Source organism: Lactuca sativa, chromosome 2 (genome assembly GCF_002870075.4).
Source record: "Lactuca sativa cultivar Salinas chromosome 2, Lsat_Salinas_v11, whole genome shotgun sequence".
Lineage (NCBI taxonomy): Eukaryota > Viridiplantae > Streptophyta > Magnoliopsida > Asterales > Asteraceae > Lactuca > Lactuca sativa.
The window spans coordinates 46,233,901-46,257,031 of NC_056624.2; the positions used below are offsets into that span (position 1 = coordinate 46,233,901).

General features: G+C 38.9%; 1 protein-coding gene across 1 annotated transcript; it reads left to right on the plus strand.

Moving 5' to 3' along the window:
* The first annotated feature begins 20,468 nt into the window (after nt 1-20,468).
* Nucleotides 20,469-22,690, plus strand: LOC111885441 (NAC domain-containing protein 54). The gene is made up of 3 exons (XM_023881698.3): nt 20,469-20,698; nt 21,568-21,851; nt 22,305-22,690. Exons 1-3 carry the CDS (start codon nt 20,497-20,499, stop codon nt 22,557-22,559), a joined length of 741 nt encoding a protein of 246 aa, XP_023737466.2. The 5' UTR covers nt 20,469-20,496; the 3' UTR covers nt 22,560-22,690.
* The last annotated feature ends 441 nt before the right edge of the window (nt 22,691-23,131 follow it).

The following is a 23,131-nucleotide window of genomic DNA, read 5'->3' on the forward strand; positions in this document are numbered from 1 at the left end:
AAAATTAGCCAATGGAGTCTAAACGAGAGTTGTAGATCATAATCTCATCTACGCGTCGATATAAAGAACATCGAAAACGGAGTTCGTATGCGAAAGTTATGAATTTCTTAAGTTCGGGGCGCGAAACCCCAAAACTGTGAGATACCATGACGTGGCAAGCAGTGCCACGACGTGGCCAGTCTTCTGACACCTCCGGGAGTCCCCCAGATGCAACTTGCGATGACGCATGCAATGTCGACCAAGCCCACGACATGGAAAAAGGTGCCACGACATGGCAAGGGCAGATTTTGCCCTATAAATTGATTTGAAGGGCCAATCGAGTTTGGTTGCTCATTCTCTCATCTCTCACCTATATTACATCGATTTACGTGCAAAGAAATACCCCTGAAGCCTCGGTATCAACCCTGAGATCCAAAGCAAGTCCTGAAGCCCGAAGATCCCGAGAAGAAAAGAGTTTCCGAGCCAAAGCTCTGCCCACGAGAAGCCCGGTGTGCGAAGTGATCCCTATTTCACCAAAGAATATTACTCTTAGAGCTGTTGTGATGTCCGAGCATCGTATAACCAAGTGAGTGTGTGGTCACTTTCTTCTAACACATAAATATTAAGTATTTGCTATGAAATACGTGCTATGTGTATAATATAAAGTTGTTTATATGTGTGAGTGTATACTCCCTTTCATAAAAACGATTTTAATACAAGTATTGTTTGAATGTATTAAGCATATGTTTGGTGTGAGTGTGTAGTTACTTTCTTCTAACACATAGATATGAACTATCTCTATAAAATATGTGTTATGTGTTATATGTATATTATCTCGTTATTTGGAATGGGTAATTGTGTGTGGTTACTTTCTGTTAACACACACACACACACACACACACACATATATATATATATATATATATATATATATATATATATATATTATACTCTATAAAATACGTGCTATGTGAATATATTCTTTTATGTTGTATATAAACAAAGATACTTTATCTACAAATATGTGTGTAGAACATGGGTAGATAGCGATGTGTGACGAAATAAAAATCTTGAGAGGCCTCGATGTCATTGTGATCCAGTAATCTAACGGAATTTAGATGACGACCACAGACTCTTTCTAGACATTCCCGTGGAACACCAGCAGGCTCATAACCTGTAGGTGTTAATGAACTTGGGTGTTCATTCGTTGTATTCCATCCCCCTCATGGTAGGCTTATTTGACTTATATTGCTGAGGAACCCCCGAAGCATGTGTTGTCGCCCAGATGAAATATTCTTAGACTAGGTCCCTTGTGTTAGTTGTCTTAGGGACGTAAAGTGAGAATAACGGGAATGGGTAATTGGGTTATTATTGGTTAATGAAATTAAATTAATTATTTATTGTGGGTTGAAAACACTATATGCTCACCAGGCTCCCAAGCCTGACCCACTCAGTTTTCTTTGTATTACAGGTAGAGGCGCCAGAGCATATGTTGGATGACTTGTCAAGTTATTTTTGGATTATAGACTTGTTATATTTAACTGTTGTAAGGTCTGTTTTGTAATGTTTATGCTTTTGGTATGTTTATCGGAACATGACATGTCGAGTTTTGTTATAAAATGAAAATACATTTCTTTAAGAAATGCTTTGGTAAAGCTTATTTTATCATATTTCGTTTTGGGAACAAATTCCGCAACTCTTTTAATCAAAGGATTACTTTGTAATTATTTTAAAAGCATAAATGAAACCGGTCTTTTCTGGCCGTGATTTTGGGGATGTCACAGTTGCCAACCGGATCTGAAAGCTTATATGTTTAGGATTCTAAGCATATGACTACGGTATTAGAATTAACATGTAAAAGTTTCAGAGTGATAAGGATGATTTAATTATCTATAGCGAATTAGGATTTAATTTCACCTTATTCGGTGTGTAGATTAAAAATGGTAAGAACCAGAAGTGGAGTTGGAAACGTGAACGAAAACAGGAATCAACCAACTGTGATTGAACAAATAGCTATTGCAGCAGTAGCACCTGAGCCAATGACAATGGCTGGTGTGCAAATGATGATTCAAACAATGTTGGATCGTTAGATGGAAGAAACGAGACGTCTGCTTAGGCGGAATCGTGAAGAACTCTCAATTCAAGAGGAAGAGCCTGAAGTGAATGGAGGGCATTCGGAGGGAGGTTACTTCAGTGGGATCATTGGCCAAGCCAACCCACCGATAGTTAGACAAAATAACCACGATGGAGGAAATAAGGGACTTGGATGCAAGTACAAAGACTTTTTGACTTGCAAACCATCGACCTTCACTGGAAAGGAAGATCCGATCGGAGTCATGGATTATATCTCTGAAATGCAGCTAGCCTTCATGATGTGTGGCTGTAGTGGATTATATCTCCGAAATGCAGTCACAATACGTCAGTTCATTGGTAGAGCAGTTCGTTGGTGGAACACTCTGGGGAAGACCCTAAGCCCTAATGAGCCACTGCAACTGACCTGGGCAGAGTTCTTGGTGTAGTTCAAGCACAAGTTCTGCTCGGCCCAAAATCTACTGGAGTTGGAGAACAAGTTTCTGACGTTGACAAAATGCAGCATGTCAGTCGATAATTACACTAACGCCTTCACCGACAAAATGGATTTTTCTTTGCGTATCGTTCCAGACGAGTTGACAAAAGTTGATTGATATGCAAAGGGACTCCCATGGGAGTACGCGGTGCCAGTACATCAGTCACATACTCTAGAGGCAACTATCTGGGCTGCCAAGTCTGTTGAGAACATGATCATAGGGAGAACCGCCAGCAAAGTTGAAGTTGGTGAAAAGAAAAAGTTTGAGGGAACTTCAGGTTCTAGAAAGAAAATAAAATTTTCGAAGTCTGATTCGAAAAATTTTGGAGGAGGAAAAGGGGGTGAATCGCAATGGTGTGAAAAGTGCAAGAAAAAGCACTCTAGGAAATGTAGCGAGGAAGTGACTTGCTACAAGTGTGGAAAGACGGGGCATTACACCAACGAGTGTCCATCCAACAAAAGAGTGTGTTTTGGATGTAACGAAGAGGGGCACATTTTGAAAGACTGTCCGAAGAAGATGGAGGCAGCTAGACCCAATATTCCCCCAAAGTCGAAAGCAAGAGCCTTCCATATGACACTGGAAGTTGCTAAAGAAGAAGCTGATGTCGCTTCAGGTACCTTTCTCATAAACGAATTGACTGCCTAAATATTATTTGATTTTGGAGCCAACTACTCGTTTATTTCGCATGAATTTGGTAGAAAACTAGCTTTGAATGTCGATAGACTAGATAATGCTTTATTAGTCGAGGTTGCTAGTGGAAATTTTGTACCTATTAGCCATCTTATGAAAAACATCTTCATCGACCTGAATGGGAATAAGTTCCACGAGGATTTATTGCCTATCGAGCTGAATGGTTTCGACATCATGCTGGGAATGGATTGGCTTAGCGCCAATGACGCCGAGATATTATGCAAGAAGAAGATAGTAAAAGTAAACCTGCCAGGGAAAGAGTCTTTTATGGTGTATGGGGACAAATGTAGGGTAATTCTGGAATCATTTCGCTAGTGAAAGCCAGAAAGTGTTTGGCCAAAGGATGTACATCATATTTGACATTCATAATTGATGCAAAGAAGGAGAAAAAGGAGATGCAGAGCATTCTTGTGGTGTGTGATTATCCATAAGTATTTCCCGAAGATCTTCTTGGATTACCGCATGATAGACAAGTGGAGTTCAGAATAGACTTGTTATCGGGAAGCACGCCGATAGCAACAACACCTTACAAACTACCACCGACGGAGATGAATGAGTTGATGATGCAACTTCATGAGTTGTTGGACAACGGTTTCATTAGACCTAGTTCATCACCCTGGGGAGCTCTGATGTTATTCGTGAAGAAGAAAGATGGAAGTATGAGAAAGTGCATTGATTACAGAGAGCTGAACAAGGAAACAATAAAGAATAGATATTCGTTGCCGAGGATTGATGACCTGTTCGATCAACTACAAGGTTCCAGTTATTTTCCAAAGATCGACCTAAGGCCAGTATATCACCAGCTGGATGCGAGAGAGATGTATATCGAGAAGACTGCATTCAGAACACGATATGGACACTACGAGTTTTTGGGTATGTCATTTGGACTAACCAATTCTCCAGCAACATTCATGGATTTAATGAACATGGTTTGTAAATTGTTCCTTGATAAATCTATGATAGGGTTCATAGATGACATTCTGATTTACTCGAAAATCCAAGAGGAGCATGGCAGACACTTGCGAGGAGTGTTAGAAGTCTTAAAGAATGAGAAGATGTATGCAAAGTTCTCCAAATATGATTATTTGATTCGAGAATTCCAATTCTTGAGTCACGTGGTCAACCAAGAATGGATAACTGTTGATCCAACAAAGATTGAAGCTTTGATGAAGTGGGAACAATCGAAAAGTCCCATGGAGATCCTAAGCTTTCTGGGATTAGCCGGATATTACCGAAGCTTTATCCAAGGCTTTTCTTCGATCACTACTCCACTAAAAGATTTGACCCACAAAGGAGACACTTATGCTTGGAATGATAAGCACAAAGAAGATTTGAGTTGCCAAAGAAGAAGCTATGTGAGGCACCGATTCTTTCTTTACCCGATGGAGTTGAAGACTTCGCTATTTATAGCGATGTGTCTGGGGTTGGGTTGGGTTGTGTTTTGACCCAAAGAGAAAAGGTGATAGCATATGCGTCCCGACAGCTGAAACAGCAAGAAAAGAACTACCCCACTCACAATTTAGAGCTGGCAGCGGTAGTTTTCGCTCTGAAGATATGGAGGCATTATCTCTATGGCACGAAGTGCAAACTTTTCACTGATCATAATAGTCTCCAATATCTCTTTAGTCAGAAAGAATTGAATATGAGGCAGCGACGCTGACTAGAACTACTTAAGGAGTACGACTGTGAGATACTTTACCATCCTGGTAAAGCAAATGTTGTCGCTGATGCTCTCAGTCGGAAAGTCAATCTTGAAAGAAAAAGGCCAAGAGCGTTGAGAATAGAAGTTGTTTCAATCATTGAGGAAAGTATAAACAAAGCTCAAGAGGAAGCTTCTGAAAAGAATGACCAGAAGGAGGAATGTTTGTGCAAAACATTGGTGTTTGGTACAAACGGTCATCGACTGAAGGTTTTCCAATATCGTATTTGGCTACCTAAGTCAGGAGGAATAAGAGATCTTCTAATGGAAGAAGCTCACAAAAGAATTTACTCAATTCATCCTGGCAGCACTAAAATGTATAGGGACCTGAAACCCTATTACTGGTGGCTGATGATGAAGCTGGATATTGCAAAGTACGTGACGGAGTGTGTGACATGTGTGCGGGTCAAGGCACAACATCAGAAAACATACATGCGTTTAGAACCTTTACCTATGCCTATGGGTAAATAGGAAGACATCACTATGGATTTTGTCACTAAACTACCCATAAAAAATAATTTTCACAACATGATTTGGGTGGTCGTTGATTGATTCACTAAGAGTGCGCACTATATAGCAGCCAACGAGAAATGATCTATGGATAAGCTTGCAAATTCTTACGTGAAAGAAATTGTGAGGCTTCATGGTGTTCCATTAACGATTGTGTTAGATTGTGACAGCCGTTTCACCTCGCGATTTTGGAAAAGTCTACAAGAGGAATTGGGTACCAAGTTGTGTTTGAGTACAGCTTACCATCCACAGACTGATGGTCAGAGCGAACGAACGATACAAACCCTTGAAGATATGCCGAGAGCATGTACCATGGAATTCCAAGGTAACTGGGATGAACATTTACCTTTGGTAGAGTTCTCCTACAATAATAGTATCCACTCGAGCATAAAGATGACACCTTATCAAGCTATGTACGGACAAAAATGTCGTATGCCGTCTTGTTGGATTGAGGCTGGGGAAAAGTAGTTTATGGGACCTGAGAAAGTCCATCAGACTGCTAGAAAGTTGAAAATAATTAGGGAGAGAATGTTAGCAGCTCAGGATCGTGAAAAGAGCTATGCTGACAACAAGCAAAGACCGATGACTTTTGAAGTTGGAGATTCGGTTTTGCTTAAAGTCTCATCGTGGAAGCGACTTATACGATTTGCTAAAAGGGGAAAGTTAAGTCCAAGATTTATTGGACCGTTTAAAACTCTTCATAGGGTTGGGAATCAAGCTTACAAGCTAGACTTACCCGAAGAACTGAATGGAATTCATAACACTTTCTGTTAGGTCTAGTTTGTGTTGCGTCTTGGGCTCGTTAGCTAATCCAGGTTAGTCTCCGGTATGGGCCTGTCCATCCGTGAGTTATTTTGTAGGGTTTATTATTTATAGATGCTTGCATGCATTCTAGAACGCAAGATTTGATAGAGATTTTTATAGTGTTCACGTTCTTATTCTTTTGTAACCCTAATATCCTCTACAGCGGAAGTTCTTCATCGAGCTCTGCTGAGGATTGAGTTAATTGAATCATTCGACTCATTCAGATCCATTCTTGTGTTTTTATCTTACTGTTATTACTTTCTTGATTCGCCCGTTATAAGATCTAATCGATCAAAGAGTTTTATAAACTCATCAATTGGTATCAGAGCAGGAGTCTGTGTAATTCATACATATCTCTTCTGTGAAAGAAGGGATTAGGGTTATTCCGCATTAACTGATATTTATTGAGCCGTCACTCCATAATTGACGTATCTCATTATTTATTCGTTTTGCCCTAATATTACATATTACAAGTCTGGTCTTGCAACAGGTTAAACGATCAAGCATAGACGATTCTCAATCTAATCCTATCAACATCTCAAACAATATTGGATCAACAACCACGATTCCAATTCTTTACACTCAAGATTACGAGGTATGGGCGCATCACTTTGAAGACTATGTCATCGGATCTGAAGATAATGGGTATCTTATATGGGAAGCTATTGTGTCTGGACCATTTGCTCATTCAGGAACATCCAGAATCATTAAAACTCAGAAAGAGTATAATGATCTATTAAAAGATGTGAAAGACGTTGCTCAAGACAAAAAGGAGAAGTTTCAGTGCAACATCAAACCATTGAGACTGATCCGATTCGCTTGTCAGTCTGACACATTTAGGTTGGTGAGTTCCTGCAGTACAGCTAAAGAAATTTGGGATCGGCTGCGAGAGCTGTATACTACAGATGAAGATTTGGAACACTCAATTCAGACCTTGCTTTTGTCTGAGTTTGGTGAGTTCAAGCAAAACTCTGATGAGTCTGTTACACAGACGTTTGATCGCTTCAATCATCTTCTCAGCAAGATGATCAAACATGATATCGAAAGGAAGTTGATTGAACAGAAGGTCACCTTTCTGAATGGCTTAAGATCCGAATGGAGAGCGGTTGTGTCTATAGTTATAGCTCAAGAGCAGTTCAAGTCATATTCGCTGGTGAAACTGGTGGGAATTCTGAAATCCCAAGAAAAGATAGTGATGCAAGAGAAGATTGTGGTCTCAAATTTGGGGTCCTTGGCCCTCCTGTCTAAAAGCAAGAATGTAGTAGAAGATGAAGATCTGAACCTGGAGGACTACGATCTAACTTCAAAAGATTATGTTATGATGGTGTCCAATCCAAAAAGGTTCATCAAGAAGAGGTTTCCTACCAATAAGAACCGAAATTGGCAGGGAAGCTACAGTTTAGAAAAAGTAAAGGAGGAGCCGAAGACTGAGGAACCAAAGAAAGAGGCAAAGGTTGAAGGAGATTCTGGTGTCAGCTGCTATTATTGTGGAGGAAAGAATCATTATGCCAAAGATTGTGTTCTGAAGAAAATGGCAGAGAAATATGAGGAGAAAGATGAAGAGGCAATCCTGATGAAAAAGCTAGAAGAGATTAAGAGAAAGAAAGATGCTACTAGTCCTTCTATGAATGCTCTTATTGTACATGGTTCGGCAGAGGATGACGAGTTCGGAGGCGTACATGTGTGGTCGACCGACTTAGAAGATGATGAGGTGAGAAAGCCTTCTCATGGAAAAGTGTATGTAGCAAGAGGTGGTGAAAGCAGTGGAAAGTGTCTGATGGTGACCGACGTATCTCACATGAGGGGATACAATACAAATGGTGGAAATGAGGACACCAAGGAGCGAGAGGACTTATGCTTCACAGCAAAACCTCTCAGTGTGCAGATCAATGAACTTGACGAATTGATCAAGAAGGTACAATCTCTTTTTATTTCGTTCAAAATTCCACAGAAATCATATGAAAAGGAATTAAATAACTTAAATTCAAGAATCTCAAATCTGGATAGTTGTTTAAAGCAAACACGGGTCACCAATTCTAACCTAACTGACCAAATAAGCATGGTGTCATCCAAGAGTGAGGAGCGAAGGATGTGGATTGAGCAGAAGGAGTCGGAGCTGATTAAGTCTAAGGATGAAAATATTTATTTGCAAAGAGATAATTTGAAACTTTTAAAACAAAGAAATGTTTTTTGTTTGATTGCTAAAAGACTTTATGCTAACATTACTCAACTGCATCTGAATTGTGAAATAGGGCAGAAAATACATCGCATGATTTTACCCTTCCTTGAGTTTAAGGAGGATGAAATCGATGCTGAAGCATACAATTGTGAAAGTGTTGTATCGTCTGATGATGTGAATCCTACTTATATGTATGGTATGGACAAAATAGAATCTTTTATAAAGTCCAAAGACCATAAGGACATGCTGAAAAATCTTTTGGATGAAAACGATAAGCTGAAACTAAGGACCGAAACCATACAAAAATTCGACTCATTGAGTGCCAATTTAAGTTCAGAAAATAAAATTGATGTTGAAAACGCATCTGAACTTAATGAAGACGATGATATGAGTGAAATTTCTGTAGAGGTTGAAGTTGGTTGTTCTGAGTTTGTCAAGAGCGAACCCGAAAACCACAAAAACCTAATTTCTGAAAATTTTGTGGAATTCGCTCGTTTGTCCAAGAATAAGTCCCCAGCCCTCAAAGAAAAGGCTCTTGTGTTTCAGAAGGTTAGAACTACTCCAAATCAGGTGTATAAAGTCACAGGAGTAACCGAACATCAAACAGCCGAACTCACTGCCATAGTGAACGAAGATAACGCAGATGGCTGTGATGAGTTCTTCTGGTCAGCTCCTATAGATAATGCCGATGAAACAGTTGGTTTGTCAGAGCGAACGTCCTAGAAAACAAAAGGAAGATATGTACCAGAGCTGCTGAATAGGCCTAACAACTTTGACGTGCCAAGCACAAGTGGCACAAAAGAAATACCTATAGAAGAAGTCAACTCCACAAGCGAAACCTCATCTACGAAGAGCAAACCGGCTGTCAAGAAGCTAAAGCAGAAGGCTAATATCCATAGACAATCGAAACAGGTGAAAAATCAAAAGCAGCAAAGAAACCTAAGATACAAAAAGAATCTCTCAGAGCGAAAGTAGTTTTGGCGCTCTCAAAACACTCATTTCTCTTATCATGATAGAAATTCAAAGTCAGAGAAAAAGACTTTAGGGCCGCATGAGGAACAGAACTGAAAGGTTAGGTTCGGTCCTGAAAGCAAAAGCAACCGAAAGGACAGGTTTGGTCCCAAGAGCAACAGCAAAATCTGAAACCAAAAAGTCTGTAATTAACCCTAACAAAATCAAAGTTTTCACTATTAAGAGGAAAGATGAAACAACATTAATAAAAAGAACATATCTTGTTGATGTTTCTCTTACTATTCCTGTTCCTGTGAAAGGCTCACGTGGACCCAAGAAACTTTGGGTTCCTAAATCCGCTTAATTTTTGCAGGTTATAAGTGACGAGCAGTTCGACGAAGAATGGTACATTGACAGTGGCTGCTCACGTCACATGACAGGAAGGAAGGAAGAACTAAGGGAATTTCGATCTCTTCAAAATGGTGGGAATGTCAAGTTCGGCAACAACTCTTATGGAACGATAAAGGGTTATGGGATGATAACCAATGGAGACTTTACAATAAGAAAGGTGGCGTACGTTAAAGGACTGCAGTACAATCTCATCAATGTATCTCAACTGGTGGGCGGTACCGGTCTCAAGGTTTCATTCGACGACGAAGTTTCAGAGATTATAGAGAAGAAATCCAACAAGGTCATTCTTAAATCAGACCGAAAAGGCGAAATGTTTCCTCTCAATCTCAAACCAATCAAAGGAAATCCAGCTATATGTCTTTTGTCCAAAGCTCATTCTGACGAAAGCTGGTTGTGGCACTGAAGGCTCTCACATCTCAACTTCAAAGACATCAACAAGCTTGTCACCGGAGGTCATGTTCGTGGTCTTCCATTGCTCAAGTTTGATCGAGAACACTTGTGCATTGCATGTGAAATGTGGAAACAAAGTCGTCAAAGTCACCCATCCATCATAAACACAAAAGTTGTTGAACCACTTGAGTTGCTTCACATTGACTTGTGTGGTCCATCATCAATCAAAAGCATTGGCGGTAGCAAGTATATTCTTGTTATTGTTGATGATTTCTCACGCTTTACATGGGTGTTCTTTCTGAAGCACAAATCTGAGGCTACTCCTAAGCTAAAGATGTTCATCAAGCAGGTTGAACTGCAGCTGAGAAAAGTCATTCGCAACATTAGGAGCGACAATGGATTGGAGTTCAAGAACAGAGAATTTGAAGACTTTTTGGCAGAAAAAGGAACCAGTCACAACTTCTCAGCCCCCTACACGCCTCAACTGAACGGAATTGTCGAAAGACGAAACCGATCCTTGTGTGAGGCGGCCCGAACTATTTTAAGTTTCGCTTCTCTTCCTTTATATTTCTGGGCTGATGCTATTCCTGCAGCGTGTTTTACGTAGAACAGGTCTTATCTCAACAAGCGTTTCTCTCTTACTCCTTATGAGATCATCAATAACAGGAAGCCGAATGTAAAATTCTTCCATGTGTTCGGCTCACGATGCTTCATCTTCAACTCCAAAGAACATCGTAACAAGTTTGACGTTAAAGCTGATGAAGGAATATTTCTGGGATATTCTCTTACTTCAAAAGCATACCGGGTCTTAAACAAGCGTTCTAGGAAGATCGAAGAAACATATTATGTGACTTTCGATGATAACTACGTAAAGAAGCTAAAGGCCGCTGAAGAAGCAATTGGAGAGATTTTCTCTCAAACAGGTCAGGTCACGGCCACCATTGCTAATTTGTTTGATCAGTTTGTGGAATTATTCGATGAACCTGAGAAAGCTACTCTCTCGGAAGCCAAGGCAGCAGACAACAAAATCGACCATCTAAAGCAAATCATTGAAGATGCAACCAAACAAATGGGTGAAGGAGAACAAGTTCCAAACGAACCTCCTCAGCAAGGTACTTCAGTCGAGGGGGAGAATCCATTTCCTTCAAATCAACCGAACTCACACTTTCAGGGGGAGAATTCTATTCCTACTACACCCGAAAGTCCTGTAGCACCCGAAAGTCCTGCAGCACCAGAAAGTCCAGCTACACCTGAGAGTTCTGCTGCACCTGAGAGCTCATCAGTCGAGGGGGAGAATTCCGACATGTTTTTCGATGACGATAGTCAATCTGAATTGGAAGAAATGGTCAACGCCGAATTGGATCCATCTTATGATCCAAATTATCCTCCTCTTATTAAATGGACCAGAGATCATCCTGTATCTCAGATAGTGGGTAATGTCTCTGAAAAAGTCCTGACCCGATCTCAACTGAAGGCAAAGCAATCATCTCTATTCTCCAAAGTGGAGTTCTGCATGTATAATTCTTTCGTATCCGAAGTTGAGCCTAAGACTGTCAACACAGCTCTTGATCATTCTGATTGGGTACAAGCCATGCAAGATGAACTCAATGAGTTTGAAAGAAACAAGGTATGGCGCCTCATTCCAACTCCTAAAGATGCCTCAGTCGTGGGTCTCAAATGGGTTTTCAGAAACAAAATGGAAAAGGAAGGTAATGTAATTCGAAATAAAGCTCGTCTCGTGGTGAAAGGATACTGCCAGGAAGAAGGAATTGATTACGAAGAAACTTTTGCTCCAGTAGCTAGACTGGAATCTGTTCGAATATTTCTGGCCTATGCTGCACACAAGAACTTCGAGGTCTACCAAATGGATGTAAAATTTGCCTTTCTGAATGGAGAACTTGAAGAAACGGTTTACGTAGAGCAACCTCCAGGTTTTGTCAATGAAAAGTACCCAAATCACTGTTATATTCTGGACATAGCATTTTATGGTCTGAAACAAGCACCTACGGCATGGTATGCAACGCTAACTAAGTTCTTAAAGATGTCAAAATTCAAACAAGGTTCGGTTGACCCAACCTTCTTTCGTAAGAAGGAAGGTAACCACCTTATGATAGTTCAAATCTATGTCGATGATATCATCTTTGGCTCAACGAATCCTAGCTTAACAGCTGAATTCAGAAAGCTGATGGAGACTAAATTTGAAATGAGCTCAATGGGTCCGATTAACTTTTTCCTTGGTTTAAATATTAGACAGGGACCCGAAGGCATTTTTATCAACCAGGAAGCATACACCAAGACTCTTCTTGCTAAATTTGGCATGATGGGAGACTCAAAGGTTAAAGTTCCAATGGCGTTTGGCACCAAGCTCACACCATCCTTGGAAAAACCGGCAGTCGACATTATGTTATACCGCCAGATGATTGGTTCTTTGATGTACCTCACTGCTAGCAGGCCTGATATAATGTTCTCTGTGTGTTATTGTGCTAGGTTTCAGGCGAATCCTCGTGAACCACATATGCTTGCTGTGAAAAACATACTCCAGTATCTGAAACGAACCACCTCCCTCGGTCTTTGGTATCCATCAAACTCAGTTTTCTTCGTTCAAGCCTACTCAGATGCAGACCTTGGAGGATGTGGTTTAGACAGGAAAAGCACCACTGGAGGCTGCCAATTTCTAGATGGGAAGTTGGTTAGCTAGCAATCGAAGAAACAATCATGTGTTTCTCTGTCTACAGCCGAAGCAGAGTACATCGCAGCTGCCTTCTGTACATCTCAAGTGATTTGGATTCAAAGCCAACTTCGTGATTATGGACTCAATATGAAAAAGATCCCACTTTATTGCGATTCAGAAAGTGCAATTAGGATCTGTCATAACCCAGTGCAACATTCCAAGACCAAGCATATAGCACTGAGGTATCACTTTATAAAGGATCATGTGGAAGATGGAAACGTCGAAATTCACTTTGTTCGAACCACCGATCAACTGGCCGATATCTTCACCAAAGCTCTTCCTGAAGCGAGTTTCAATAAAATTTTACAAGGGCTAGGAATGATGGAATCGGAGTCAGTACCAAAAACTACTTCTCAAAACTAAAAGTTGGAAGCGAAATGAACTGAACGTTCGGGTTCGGTTCACGTGTGTGCCAAAATGAACTGAACGCTCGGGTTCGGTCCTATTCTCTTATCTTCGCTTATCACTCAAATGTAGTTTCTTTGGCTATAAATCTTTTGTATCTTTTTCAGATTTCATCTCTCTTATTTTCAAAGTTTTTTTTCTCAAAGTTCTTTTCTTTTTCAAATTTATTTTTTTTGCAACCGAAATAAACCGAACGCTCGGGTTCGGTTCCAAATTTTTTTTTTGTCTCAATTTTTTTTCTCTTTAAATCAAAAAATCCAAAATCTTTTTCTCATTTTTTTTTTTATTTTCTATCAATCAAAAACTCCAAAAACAATTTTTATTTTTGTGTTCGTTAATTTTTTTTGTGTGTGGCTATTTGTGTGGAAATTCTTTCATTAGTTAAGTGTCCCTAGAAGCATGTTGCTGTATGTGTCCAAAGACTCACTCGATTCTGAATAATCCCCTTACTGACTTGGTATATACAAACCTTGTCTTCCCAATTAGGCTTTTATATTTATTCTAATCATGAGCTACCTTACTCTCTTTTCATATGAGATAAGAGTTTTCTGCTTGGTCCTTATTTTAATAGCAGAGGTACTTTGGTTTCTTTATACCCTCTACACTACTTTTCTCCATCTCATTCGCTTCATAAATGTAACCCTTGAGACTCTCATAAATTACCACTGAGGTTTATGGTTACACAATTTATGTATTCATCATCTTAGCTTCGTGTCACTACGTGCTAAGTGAAATCCACAATTCAATACCTACTATGCATTGACGGTGAACAATCAACTTTGTTCTAGCTTTCACTAACGAATTGACGAACTTATCCATGGGGATGTACCATGAAATCTCTAATTTCTTTTTGTGTGATTCCTATGAAATTGTTAAATCCCATAACATTTCTTCCCTTGGAATCCACTTTTATTTTTCTTTGAGATTTCACATAAAATATTTTCACGATGCCACTTAGATTCTTTTCAAACCTACTTGTTCAACAGACTACATTGGTCTCACAAGTACTTTGGTAGATTTCTGTCTTATGTCAAGATCAGGAATTCTAAACTGAAGCGAAAGCCACCCAAATTAGCCTGATTAAAAGAAGCCTTTCAACACTTCTCAATAAGTGTCTGATCGTTATTCAACGGGAAACCAAATAATCACTTTAAGGTCTCTCTTGACTTGGAAGGAAGAGATTCGTGCCCGGGATCCATTGTTTCGTGTCTTTATTGACATCACAATTTCCCACATATGTGCTGCTTTATTTCTTTTTCTTTTACACACTAAGCACGAAAATCTTTTTGATTTTCCATAATTCTGGTCTCATTACTTACAAGGCAATTTTTTTTAAAAAGAGATGTGGCTCACATTGTTACATGTGGTCATTTTGCTTTAAGATGGCGTTCCCTCTAAAGGGATAAGATGCTGACTCATGCGGGAGTCCAATCGCTTTGATTTTCAAATGGCGCTTGAATGACAGGCGTGCAAAGTGGAACCGTTTTTCTTAAAACGGCGTCTGATGGGAAGGCACGTGAATCGGGATAGTTCTTCTCTCTCCTGCGTAATCATCGGGGCTACCAACTATCACACATCAATCACCTCCGAAAAACCCTTTGTATTTCCTTCGAAGATTTGGGAACAGATTCTTCTCTCTCCTTTAGCCACAGTATAAAAGGTAATCTTGACCATTATTTACCTCTTTACTGCACCCAAAATTCAGAGAGCAAGAAAATCTTTGAGAATTCTACTGTTCATCATCTCTCCCAACTTCTTTACTTCAATGGCGGATTCATCATCTATTCATGCCACTTCCCACATCCTGCCGATTCGTCCTCAACAGAGTCTGATCATCGATCTTACTCCACATGTTTATGATGCCTTCATGTTCCCGATCATTGAATGCCTCAAATACTCGCCGCTTGCTCCTACTCTCACCAAAGCTGAAGCTGTTCCAATGGATTATTTATCCCAAATCTTTGCCACTGCTCATTATGATAAGTCTGTCGATAGGATCTTCTTCGACATTCTTGATCATAAGGCATCAATCTCCAAGCAGCGATTCTGCTCACTTTTAGGGTTTGAGCCTGATTCATCTAGGGTTAATCCTGAATCCATTCCGGTGGGTCACCTGTTTTCTATGTTCTATAACATGGGATACACAGAGGTTCTGACGACGGTCACCAAGTTCAAGAAATCGTGCTTGCCTCCACAAAGCTAATAAGCCCGCTCCAAGGGGAAAGAAGAATGAAAAGGGAAAAGACAAGCAGGTTGGCAAGGGAGCGAAAGGCCCTTCTCCCAAGAAACGAAAACCTACCAAGGCTGCTCAATCTCCTCCATTGAAGAAGCGAAAAACCCAACCCAAGCGAAAACTGATACTCGCTTCCTCCTCAAGAGAATCTGAGGAAGAAAATTCAGACTCTGACGAGTCTCCTCGTGGTAACACTCCTCCACGATCGCCTACCCCAGAACTACACTTTTCCATTTCACCTGTCTCTTCTCCACCAATCACCATTCCTATTTCCATTCCACCCATAACCTCTACCACTCAAATACCACCTACCTCTATCCCAATACCCCCTCCCATTTTTACTGAAGCTACCACAACAACCGTTGAAGTAAGAACCAACGTATCTGATACGGGGGCTCCTACTAAAGCACTCGAACCCACTCCCACTACCGAGCCTCCACCCTCACCTCCACCCTCATCTCCTGCTCAGTCCGCAGAGGATGAAGAACCATTTCTTAATGGGGAGAATATGACATTTGATTCGGTCTACTACAGTCCGTATCAGGTGCAGAGTGACGATGATGATGATGCTCCCGTTACCAAAAAGCATCTCAAGGAGCTTCACGAGAAGATTGATTCTATCATCGCTTCCTCTTCTTCTTCATCACAGTCTACCATCTCTGAGGCTGCTATTTAGAAGATTGTTGATGCTTTTTCTAAGACTCATGAAGCCTCCGTTAGCTCAGCTACTGCCGCCATTGACGCCTCCACCAAAGCCTGTGTTGCTGCGACCGAAAAAGTCGAAAAACTATTTACTGATGCCTCCTCTCTTTTGCAGTCTTTACAGGAAACTGTCGAAGCCACCAAAACGAAGCTTGACCTGATTGTTAACAAGCTGGCTATCTCAGTTGCCTCAGAACTGACGTCTTTCGGCACTCTTCGTCAAACTCTCACCGACGACAACTCAGCGTTTAAGGCGACCATTGAGGAGCGCCTCACCAAGCTTCATGCAGATCTAGCTGCTGAGAACTCCTTCATGGATGCTCTTGCTAGAAAGACCACTTCTCTTAAGGTCAAGAATCTTCAACTCTCGAATTCTCAAAGGGAGATTGAGTCTCTTCGATCTGAAAGAGAAGTGATTTCATCGTGTGTTTCGGATGTCCACGCAGCCCTTTCAAACATCCTTGAAGCACATGATCCAATTTTAAACTATTTAGTGAGGCGTACTCTTGCGGAAAAGCTTGCTCCCGCCCTTTCTCTCCTGAGCAAAATTGAAGGGCTCCTTGAGTTTGTGTCCAATCTGAAACAAGGGGGAGAGAATGTATCTCAACCGCCTCCCACTTCTACAGCAACAAAAACAACCGAACCTCCTCCAACAGGCCAAGCCTCAGGTTCGGGTGTCAAAGACAAAGGGAAACAAATTGTTGAAGATAGTGACGACGACAAAGAGACGATTGCTGATCTCTTGAAAAAGCAAGGTCGAGACAAGGACGCTGATATGAGCGCTCGGGTTGTTAGAGAGGCTGAGGAAGTTGAAAGAAAGATGAAAGAAGCTCACGACCTTCTTGAGAGTAGGAAAACTCTTTTTCCTCCATGGACTCTTGAGAAGTTGCTGAAAGAAGAGATTGAAACCCCAAGCATCTTGTGGCTCGAACCGGTGATCTCACTAGATCATATCAATTCTGTCGATTCTCAGTTCGACATGCCACTGACCCGAAAGGCCTTCATTTTCCATGCCTTTGACAACGTTGCAAATATCCTTCATCCTCATCCTAAGGTTGACAGGTGAAACATCCCGAATCCAGGGTTTGCTAGTTCAGGGTTCAAAATGAAAATGTATAAGGGCAACTCGGCGAGTCCATGGGTGGACTCGACGAGCAGAGTCGTGACTATGGTCGCGTGTTAAGTGGCCAACTCGGCGAGTTGGTGCTGGGTGAAGAAAACCCTAATCTTCGGGGTTTGCCCCCTATTTAAAGGATGTTATACCCTCTTTTCAGCCTCTATGCCCCCTGAGAGTTCCAGAGAACACCCCTAAACGTGAGAAACTCCATTATTGAGAGGATTGAAGCTTGGAAGAAAGGATGTGTGAAGAGAAGAGGGAGGGATTCGAGGATAGCATCAAGAGGGCTTGGGGATCTGGAGTCTACATCAGTTTAGGCTCATCTTTGGGGTAAGAATCCTCTGTCTTGAGCTCTTTCCCCCTTATTGTCTTCCATGAGGGTTGTTTTGGGGTTTTTGGGAGTATTTCATGAGTTATTCGGGATTGGAAGATGGATCTGAGGATGCTACCTCAGATCTGGAGTAGTGAGGATCCAAATATGCATAAAGTCCCTGTGTTTGAGGGTTTGGTGAAGTGATCTTGTCCCAAACCCTAGCCCTAGAGTATAAAAGGCCTAGATCTCTTTGGATTCACGTAAAGTTTGCCACTTTACGTGATGGATGGCCTTAGGAAGGGTAGATCTATGGTTTGGATCATCTGCATGGCTTGGAGAGCCTCTGTATGGATTCAGACCCGGTGGTACTCGGCGAGTCACATGGGTGGACTCGGCGAGTTGCTTGAAGATAGGTTGGGACTCGACAAGTTGGAAGAACAACTCGGCGAGTTGGATGAAGATGGCCTGGAACTCGACGAGTTGGAAGAACAACTCGGCGAGTAGGTTAAAGATACCATTAGACTCGACGAGTCTGTTCTTGGACTCGGCGAGTCTTTTCGAAGAGTCCCAATCTTTTCTGGTTGAGCCGTGAATTGGTGAGTCAAGGGATGACTCGGTGAGTTATGTGTGAGTGGACTCAGAGTTGTTGAACTCGGCGAGTCTCGGGGTGACTCAGCGAGTTGAGTCGTGGATTGGGGGAATTCTGAGCATGGGGACTCGGCGAGTCATCGGGTTGACTCGGCGAGTAGAGTCAGTCAGGGGTTGACTTTGACTTTGACTTTGACTTTGACCAAGGGTTGACCAGTGATTTCCAGGGGTATTTTGGTAATTGTTGGATATTGTTTTGAGTTCAGTGCCTTGGTGATTGTCCAGTGGTGGAGGTCGTATCAGTAATCGGAGCAGCTTGGGTTATCTGTTCAGTCGGCAGTTTCGAGGTGAGTTATCCTCACTATATCAACAGGGTCTAAGGCACCAAGGTCGACCCTTATCGGATTGAGATCTGGGTATTTGTTATTAAGTTATTGCTTGATATGTTTGCATCCTGGTAGCTAGGATGGTATATGTTAGAGACCTGGTTGAGATAGGTATCCCGAGATGTAGGGTGATGCTATGCTAGTGACCGGTTAGGTCGGTATCCTGGTTAGGATGATGATATGTTATGTGATCTGTTTGATCGGCTTATTAACTGTGAATTGCTATATGATTGTATGTTTATGTGCACATGGTTGTTTGTACTGGAGTTGGGTTGAGGCGGGTCCTGCTTTGTGCTGTAGGCCAAGATACCCAGGGCGGACCGGTTGTCCCGAAGGCCCAGCGAGCGGTCCTGATAGGCTGTAGGCCCCGGAATCATGAATTCCAATTATGTTGGATTGGAATACGAACATTTTCTCACTAATTTATTCATTGGATTTCTTTTCACAGAAGCTGATGTTTGAAGAACGAACCACGAAATTTGAACGACGCCTCTTAGTAACATTATTCTTTTAGAATAAATTAGTGTATTTGTTAGATTTTGATGTTTTTTTTCCCGATTTGAAAGTTTTTTAGTTTTATCCTGTAACAATAAATGTAATTCTTAGCAATTGTTACATGTATTCTATAAGAATTATTATAATTTTTGTTTTAATTCTGCAATTGCTGGTTCGAGAATTTGTTATTCTACAAGAAATATGTTCAAGAATATTTTTATTATTTTATGGTTCTAGAATATTTTTCTTTTTGAACATACTCAAACATATTCTGTTAGAATGTCCGAATTAAAAACCTTATATATCATAAAATTAGAATTTTAATTATAAAAATTATGTTATAATTAAAATTAAAGTAATTAAAAAAATTAGAATTTTAAAATCAAGAGAGTTAATTATCCCAAAAAATATGGAATTTTTTTTTAAATTTATCTCAATTGTCTAAAATACCGTTAGAAAGAAATTAGATAGTATTTTTCAATTATCTTTAATTTAATAATATGTATTAATCATTTTCTTAAAATAAGTAAAATAATTGGTCCACATTTATGCATACAATAACACAATAATTAGTTTAAATAGAATAATCTAAACCTATATATATATATATATATATATATATATATATATATATATATTACTAATTGTTTACTATTATATTTAAAAAATTATATTCATGTTAACATTTATTTGATAAAAGTTAATTATATATAATTAAAACATTTTTTTAAAGATATATAAGTAATTGTTTATTGATGAGTTTGACTACTTTTAAAAATATTTTCGTATTACATTGATATAGGAACAATTATGAAAGTTTATGCGTAAAAAATAAACAGTGGCATCTTCGGATGTGGATGGTATTACTTTTTCAATATACATACATATACACATATACACATACAATACATAATCATGCATGTGCTTTTTAGACATTTCTTTTTCATTATTTATATATACATATATACACACATGTGCTTTTCGGACATTTTTCTATCATTTCTTTAATCGTAACCTAAACCACAAGTTTCTGCATGTAAACATATAAAAAACAAAAGTAAACATGACGTCCCACAGAAAAAAAGATGACACTATTACCACATCTAACACTCTGGAAAACAAATCATCAAGTGTCGTGTATTAGATTCGAACTCAAAACCCCTAACTTTATTTACGTGAAGAAAGTTTCAATCCATTTGTTAAGCCATTAATTTGCTTGTGAAAATGGCTTCCCAGAAACGTTTGTCCAAGAATCTGTAAAAAGAAAAAGCGAAAGAGATGATTCAAAGACATGTCACTTTGAATCTCAAGACAGACGACACATAACATATAAAAAACCTGTATATATGTGTGATCAGATCGTTAGTTTTTTTGCCCTGAAAAATATAAAAATGGCGCCAGCGGGATTGCCTCCAGGTTTTAGGTTCCATCCAACAGATGAAGAGCTTGTGAATTACTATCTTAAAAGGAAGATACATGGCCAAGAGATTGAACTTGACATCATTCCTGAAGTTGATCTCTATAAATGTGAACCATGGGAGTTAGCAGGTTAATTAATTTCTTTCTTTTTCTTTTACGTACTTACGTATAATTACAAACCATTCAGTTTCAGTTTTGCGTTTTCTATAAGACATAAAAAAAAATGTGTTTTTCCATAATTACTAAAAGCCTAATTATCTTACTATTAGCTGATCATTGTTATGCACTACATCTACAGGTGGTTTAATTCAGGTTGTTTTAGTAAAACTGAATCGAATTAATTAACCCATATCTTCGGTTTTAGAAAATAAAAATAAAAAAATGTAACCACCGGTTTAATTTTTGTAATGGTCGGTTTAAGGTTCGTCCATCAACTTTAATTATATCTACAGGTAGTGTTTGCTAGCAGAAAGACTTAAAATTTGCATGATTCATGATCGTTTGAATAAAATGTGTTATAAAGTGCGGAAGAAAATTAATTTATTTACAATGTTTAATTAAATCCTTAACCGGATGAAGGCGAGCCACATTGAAGATCGAGGATGTGTATATGCTTATTTCCTTTAAAAATATAGTGTGTGTGCTTAGGATGAAAAAAATAAATAAATAAATAAATAACTAAGATGGTGTTATTTTTTTAACTTAATGAAATCAATAGAGATATGGATGCTTAATTATGATCGACTATATATTTTACTTAATGAGAAATAATTAACCACTTAATATAGTAAGGGTGAGAAATGATGTTTTCCGTCTTAACATTTTACAAATTTTTACTTATTAAAATTTTATCATTTTTCTAAATGAATATGTCATTATATTCTCATATATTTTTAAAAAATGTAGAACGCACGTTATTCATAATGATTGCTCCAATCCGTGATAGTATAATAATATATATATTTCAATGACGTAAAGTAAATATGTGCAATGAGCAGAAAAATCATTTTTACCAAGTCGAGATCCCGAATGGTATTTTTTCGGACCACGAGACAGAAAATATCCAAACGGATTCAGAACTAACAGAGCAACAAGGGCTGGATACTGGAAATCAACTGGTAAAGATCGAAGAGTTACAAGTCAAGGTCAGAATCGTGCCATTGGAATGAAAAAAACATTGGTGTATTATCGTGGACGTGCTCCTCAAGGAATTAGAACAGATTGGGTAATGCATGAATATCGACTCGACGATAAAGATTGTCAAGACACATTGGGTATTCAGGTATATGATCATTTCTATCATTCTATTAATATAAATTCCCTATTAATTAATATATAATGTATTTGGATGTTCAAAATGATTATTGCAAACCTTAATTTGAAAACCATAATTCGATCATTAGCTCCACCCATGATTTAGTAATGAATTTATTATTAACCTTCAGAAATTAGTTTCTAAATTAAAATCTGATTTAGTTCTAAAAAATTATATTTAATATATATATTCGTTGCTTGTGATGGTGATGAATCATAGATATCCCCGATTGCAAAGCAAAGGTCACGAATTACTTTTTTCTTTTACTCTAATCGGACAAAAGTATCTTCTCTCCATGACTACTCATCATAAAGTGAAAATATTTATTTACCGATTTACATTTTATTTAATTATTATTGTTTCTAAAAGTCTTATATATTTACATATATATTTAATTGTTGTCATTATTCATGTATATAGGACTCTTATGCCTTGTGTCGTGTTTTCAAGAAAAATGGAGTGTGTGTTGAACTGGAAGATAATGGACATACGAGCATGTCAATGTCACAATATTCTCCAACGATTACCAATGATTATGAAATGATGTCGCCGGATGTTCCCATTGCGTCATCGTCGTGTTTGGATGAAGATGATAAAGACGATTCTTGGATGCAGTTCATTACAGACGATCCGTGGTGTTCTCCAAATAGTCCACATGCGACATTAACAAACTAAGGACATATTAAAACATTTGTATCAAATAAAATATAAGAGTAAAGATTGACACGTGTATTATTCCAAATGTAAGTTTTGGGCACTGAATTATAAACCTTTTTTATTTATATCATTTATACCTCAAGATGTAAGGTCGCTATTGAGCCACATAGCATCCTGTTTTCCGATCTTAAAGATGTTTTTGACTGGTTTACCGTTATGAAATTAAAAGAAAAATTACGTCAATGCATTAAAGGCACATGTTTTTGAAAATATTTTGTTATAAAGAAGACGAGTAGATAATGTTTATAACATGCGGTATGATGGTCAAAAAAAAAATACTCTAATCATAAAGTGGTCTAAAGATTGGTTTATAGTTATACACATAAAATTGTAAAAACGGTCCTTATGTTCAAAATGTTTTGAACCAGCATTATTGGTCTATAATAAGATTATTATTGTGTTTTTGTCTCTATAAAATTTTAAAATTAGCTTAAAATAACTAATTTGTCCATCCTATTTTCTTTTTCTATTTGTTATTTATGTTAATGATTTTTTATTAAAAAAACCAAAAAATGAAATACTCAACCCTA

Excerpts from the sequence above, each read along its gene's own strand:
- LOC111885441 (XM_023881698.3), top strand. The coding sequence starts at position 20,497 with ATGTGTGATCAGATCGTTAGTTTTTTTGCCCTGAAAAATATAAAAATG. Across the intron at positions 20,699-21,567 it reads TGAACCATGGGAGTTAGCAG|AAAAATCATTTTTACCAAGT; the intron begins GTTAATTAATTT and ends TGCAATGAGCAG. Across the intron at positions 21,852-22,304 it reads AAGACACATTGGGTATTCAG|GACTCTTATGCCTTGTGTCG; the intron begins GTATATGATCAT and ends TCATGTATATAG.